General features: G+C 50.0%; 1 protein-coding gene across 1 annotated transcript in view; it reads left to right on the forward strand.

The window, feature by feature from the left end:
* The window catches only part of Nodal (nodal growth differentiation factor), an 8,530-nt gene extending 5,541 nt beyond the window's left edge, over nucleotides 1-2,989 (forward strand). Inside the window, exons 2-3 of the mRNA XM_021205707.1 lie at nucleotides 837-1,552; nucleotides 2,151-2,989. Of these exons, the coding sequence (XP_021061366.1) occupies nucleotides 837-1,552; nucleotides 2,151-2,303 (869 nt within the window). The 3' untranslated portion in view covers nucleotides 2,304-2,989. The remainder of the gene's footprint in view (nucleotides 1-836; nucleotides 1,553-2,150) is intronic.
* The last annotated feature ends 3,005 nt before the right edge of the window (nucleotides 2,990-5,994 follow it).

Consider the following 5,994-nt stretch of genomic DNA (forward strand, 5'->3'; position numbering starts at 1 on the left):
TTAAAGCTTTATTTATTTATTATATGTAATTACTCTGTAGCTGTCTTCAGACACTCCAGAAGAGGGCGTCAGATCTTGTTACAGATGGTTAAGGATGGTTATGAGCCACCATATGGTTGCTGGGATTTGAACTCGGGACCTTTGGAAGAGCAGTTGGGTGCTCTTACCCACTGAGCCATCTCACCAGCCCCCAGGTTACTTTTCAAGATAGAGTCTCACACACAAGCCCTTGTATCTCTGAGGCCTCCATTTTCCTTCATCTCTAAAATGGTACTATTTCTGAGTAAATATATATTCATATATATATGCATATATGTGTGTGTATATACAGTCTATGTGTGTATGCATATACATATACATACACACATATCTACATCTCTATATATCTGAGTATATATGGTCTATCCCAGCTCTTGAGAGGCTGGGACAGAAGGATGAGGTCCAGGATGAGTATCCAGTTGAGGATAAATAATAGCAGGTTCCAGCGGCAGTGGTGGTGCCCGCCTTTAATCCCAGCACTTGGGAGGAAGAGGCAGGCGGATTTCTGAGTTCGAGGCCAGTCTGGTCTACAGAGTGAGTTCCAGGACAGCCAGGGCTACACAGAGAAACCCTGTCTCGAAAAAACAAACAAACAAACAAAAATAGCAGGTTCCAATTCTGCCTCAGTTATTATGAAACCATTTCAAAAAAGCCAAATTAAGTCCGATGGACTCAATATTATTACAAGCCGATGGGGTGGGTGAGGGTGAGAGGTGGGTGGCAGGCAGCCCCGCCCAGCTGTGGTCAACAGGACTCTCTCTCACAGTTTCTACCCTGATTTCTCCTCCCCCCTCCAGATGTAGACGTGACCGGGCAGAACTGGACTTTCACGTTTGACTTCTCCTTTTTGAGCCAAGAAGAGGATCTGGTATGGGCGGAGCTCCGGTTGCAGCTGCCGGGCCCTATGGACATCCCCATTGAGGGCCCACTCACCATTGACATTTTCCACCAGGCCAAGGGGGATCCAGAGCAGGACCCGGCTGACTGCCTGGAGCGCATTTGGATGGAGACGGTCACCGTCACTCCTTCTCAGGTCACGTTTGCCTCAGGCAGCACAGTCCTGGAGGTGACTAAGCCACTCTCCAAGTGGCTAAAGGACCCCAGGGCACTGGAGAAGCAGGTGTCCAGTCAAGCACGAAAGTGTTGGCATCAGCCCCACACCCCACCTGTCCCTGTCGCCAGCACCAATGTGCTCATGCTCTACTCCAACCGGCCTCAGGAGCAGAAGCAGCTAGGGGGCGCCACTTTGCTTTGGGAAGCTGAGAGCTCCTGGCGGGCCCAGGAGGGACAGCTGTCTGTAGAGAGGGGCGGATGGGGCAGAAGGCAACGCCGACATCATTTGCCAGACAGAAGCCAACTGTGTAGGAGGGTCAAGTTCCAGGTGGACTTCAACCTAATCGGCTGGGGCTCCTGGATCATCTACCCCAAGCAGTACAATGCCTATCGCTGTGAGGGCGAGTGTCCTAACCCTGTGGGGGAGGAGTTTCATCCTACCAACCACGCCTACATCCAGGTATGATGCTTGGCTCCCAATAGGCTGCTAGACAGGGGGTGGGCTCAAACCTTGGGAGAGGGTGCTCTCTCTGTCTCTGTCTCTGTCGCTCTCTCGCTCTTGCTCTCTCGCTGCATGGCCCAGGATTACCTTGAACTGCTGATCCTCTTGCCTTCACATCCCTCGTCTGAGATCACAGGCATGCACTATCACAATACTAGGGATCAAATCCAGGACCTCACGCATGCTATGCAAAGGACTGAGCTGCATCCCCAGCGTTTCCCTGTTCCCATAATTAGGTGATGGGGAGGGAATAGAACAGAAGAACCCTACTCCAGTTCTGACATTCAGAATTTGGACTAGGCAAGATCCAGCTCATTACTCTGACATTAAGCTGTTTATTCGCTGAATCCTGTTTTTTCAAGGCTGGTAGCATGTTTTACAGGCATGGCATGGGGAGCGGGGTCGTGAGCTGGTTGCACGGGCAGCATTCTATTTATTTATGAAAATAATATGCTATTTTTGTACCAGAAGCTAATTTTTCACTTTAGCCAGAAATAGTAACTCTGCCTTTGCCCCAGCAAATGCAAACTGACCCTCCCTCCTTCCTCCCTTTCAGAGCCTGCTGAAAAGATACCAGCCCCACCGGGTTCCTTCCACATGCTGTGCCCCCGTGAAGACGAAGCCACTGAGCATGCTGTATGTGGACAATGGCAGGGTCCTCCTGGAACACCACAAGGACATGATTGTGGAGGAGTGTGGGTGCCTCTGATAGAGCCAGGGGGAGTGCTGAAATCGGTTTGCACTCCACAATGCTGATGAACTCCCAAGGAGACTCCATTGTATCTATCCAGGGAGCAGAAATGGAAGAAGAGTTCTGCCTGCTGGAGCTAAAGAGAAAGGCCCCGCCCCCTGTGCATACAGTGCTCTTAGACCTGCCAAGCCAGAGGCTACCTTGGCGTGACAGGATGGGGAAGCCTTGCAGGGGCTGGCTCGCTGGCTCCCTGGAAATAGGGTTTATGAACTGCTTGAAATTGTGTGCAAAGGCTGGGGTGTATATGTATATATATATATTTATTTTTGATGCCATCTGTAGCTTTCTTGCATTCTCAAATGTGGTCTGTGACCGGCTGTCCGTCCCTCAAGATTAGTATATATTTTATTAGATTAAAACTAGGCATTTGGTTCTCCCTGCCTCAAGCTGTGGTAGGGGAGACCCCCAATTTTTTGGCTGGCTGGCAGTGACATACAGGCCTTGGTCAGGGGCTCTCTAATCTCTAGTGAGTTGTCTAAACAATAAAGGCACTGTCCAGTTCTCCAGGGCCAGTTGGTTCTTTGACCAGAGAGGTGGGCACTTGTCCAAGAGGGGACTGGCTATGGTGGACTTTAGACGCCAGAGCCCTGAGACGTCTGCTTAGCAGACACAACCCAAGTCTATTAAAAGTCAGTGACAATTCACCTCCGTCTCATAATGTGTTTCTAGGGTCCTGAGTTCCGATCCAGTAGGGGATGAGGTTGTGGTCTTAGCTTTTGCAGAGGCTGTGTGAGGTGTGGGGAACTCACTGCCTGGCCTCCCCTAGTAAAACAAAAAGTGGGAGAGCCACTGGGCAGTGGTAGTGCACGCCTTTAATCCCAGCACTCGGGAGGCAGAGGTAGGCGGATTTCTGAGTTCAAGGCCAGCCTGGTCTATAGAGTGAGTTCCAGGACAGTCAGGGCTACACAGAGAAACCCTGTCTCAAAAAAAATCAGGAGTGGCTGGTGAGATGGCTCAGCAGGTAAGAGCACCTGACTGCTCTTCCAAAGGTCCTGAGTTCAAATCCCAGAAACCACATGGTGGCTCACAACCATCCGTAACAAGATCTGATGCCCTCTTCTGGAGTGTCTGAAGACAGCTACAGTGTACTTACATATAATAAAAAAAAAAAAAAAAAATCAGGGAAAAAAGAAAAGTGGGAGAACCTGATACGTATGTGGGAAGTGCCTCTGACAGTTTGGGAATGACTGGCCCAGTGACAGACACTTGTTTAGTATATGTAGGATCCTGAGTTAAACCCCAGCATGAAAAAGCCAGGTGTGTAGTGGAGCACACCTTTAATTCCAGCAGCTGAGGCAGAGGCAAGAGGGTCTCTGAATTCTAGGACAATCAGAGCTACACAGTGAGACCCTGTCTCAAACAAAAAGCTGCCTGACAGGGAGGGCCATGGGCCTTCTCCCATCTTGAGTCTTTCAATCCTTAAAGTTTAAGGCCTGTTAGGCCGCACCCCTGTTCTAACTCCAGGTTCTGCGGGGCATCACAGCAGAAGGCTCAGCTTGCGGTAGCAGGTTCTACCACTGAGAAATCCGAGTACCTCTGTTCTTTTGGCAAGGTTGAGGGGACTGCTTTGGGGCCGAATTGAAGTCCACAGGAAACACCCCCTCTCCCCTTCCCCAGGATGCTCGTCCACTCTACTCCAGCCTTGGTTGCACCAAGGCAGTGAAACTGGTTCAGAGACTGGGCTGGCTACAGACTAGCCTGGGATTGAGAATGCGGAGCCCAGAGCACTGAGCAGAGAAATGGGCTCAGTCACCACAGGGTCCGGCCTTGGGTTTTGAGTCAGGATCTCTCTTTAATCCCGACTGGCTGCAAACTCTAGGCAATTCTCTCTTGCTTGACTCTCAAATGCTGGGATTGCTCACCTCTACCAAGTGTTGACTTCCAGGCCCCAGGTCCACGGTGGAGTTTAAGTTCTTGGAGGGAAGTGGCCTCCCAGGGTACTGGGAGGCAGGTGCCTACAGTCCCTACACATCGATGACAGGGCCAAAGGCCGTGGTTATTTGTGGCTTCAGCCTGTGGGAGTGTTTACAGTTGGCTGTTCTGTGAACTTGGGACAATCAAGCTCCCTGGTGACACAGCACTGCCCTATGTCAAGTGGGGGATGAGGACACAAAGTGACCACTTACATGTGGCGATTGTGGTCACCATGCTGGCTACAGGACCACCGTGAGGCCCTGGCTAGGGCTATTTGGGTATCAGTTCCTAACAATGGTTCTGGATCTGGGCCATGGCTTGGCTGAAGGCCTTGGACATTCCAGGGGGCTGCCCCTGAGAACTGTCCTATCTGAATGTGGGCCTGCAATAGTTATTTGCTCCCAAGGCAAAGGTCTGGTGTTCTGCAACTGCAAGCAGGGCCAAGAGGAAACTGCCTTGCCTTCCTGGCGGACAGAGGGTGGGTAAGCAGTAGCAGAGAAAGACAGTAACCAGAAGAGGGAAAGCACACAGCTGTGACGCTCTGCACCCTAACCTGGGTTTATCACCACCTTAAGAACCCCCTAACAGGGGCCTGGAGAGATGATGGTTCAGCAGTTAAGAGCACTGGCTGTGCCAGGCGTGGTGGTGCACGCCTTTAATTCCAGCACTTGGGAGGCAGATGTCTGAGTTCAAGGCGGATTTCTGAGTTCAAGGCCAGCCTGGTCTACAGAGTGAGTTCCAGGACAGCCAGGGCTACACAGAGAAACCTTGTCTCAAAAAAAAAAAAAAAAAAAAAAGAAAGAAAGAAAAGAAAAGAAAAGAAATAAAGAAAGAGGAAAAAAAAAAGCACTGGCTGCTCTTCCAGAGGTCCTGAGCTCACAACCATGTGATTGTAATGGGATCCGATGCCCTCTTCTGGTATGTCTGAAGACTGACAATGTAGTCATATACATTAAATAAATTTTAAAAAAGAAAAACCTGTTACAGTGGGAGGATCCCACCCCCGAGAACCCACCCCTCATGGAGGCTCTCCACAGGCTGGAGATTCTCTCAAACCCAGCTGAGCTTGAAGTGTTCTGAGAAGAGTCTCACAGTGTAGCTGGTCTGGAACCCACCACAGTGTAGCTGGTCTGGAACCCACAGTAGTATACACTGCTTCAGCCAAACAAGTGAAGGGAGTGTGTACAACTTGAGGCTTTTTTTGTTTTTTAAAGATTTATTTATTTATGTATGAATACACTGTAGCTGTCAGACACACCAGAAGAGGGCATCGGATCCCATTACAGATGGCTTGAGTCACCATGTGGTTGCTGGGAATTGAACTCAGGACCTCTGGAAGAGCAGTTAGTGCTCTTAACCCCTGAGCCACCTCTCCAGTCCCCCACTTGAGTTTTTACAAGAACCGGTTGTACNGGCATTAGGCACAGATGCTCCTGACCTAAAAACCTGTAAAATGATTTCTTCATCCTGATAAGAGCTCTCAGAACCATGCCACAGGCAGCAAAGCTCCTTAACAGCAGGGCTGGAAGGAAGGCTCCAGCAACCAAACCTCCACACTGTCTGCTGTCTTCTTCTTAAATGATTTATTTATTTTATATATGTGAGCACACTGTCACTGTCTTCAGACACACCAGAAGAGGGGGCACCGGATCCCATTACAGATGGCTGTGAGCCACCATGTGGTTGCCAAGAATTGAACTCAGGACTTCTGGAAGAGCAGCCAGTGCTCTTAACC

This window comes from Mus pahari, chromosome 9 (genome assembly GCF_900095145.1).
Source record: "Mus pahari chromosome 9, PAHARI_EIJ_v1.1, whole genome shotgun sequence".
Taxonomy (NCBI): domain Eukaryota; kingdom Metazoa; phylum Chordata; class Mammalia; order Rodentia; family Muridae; genus Mus; species Mus pahari.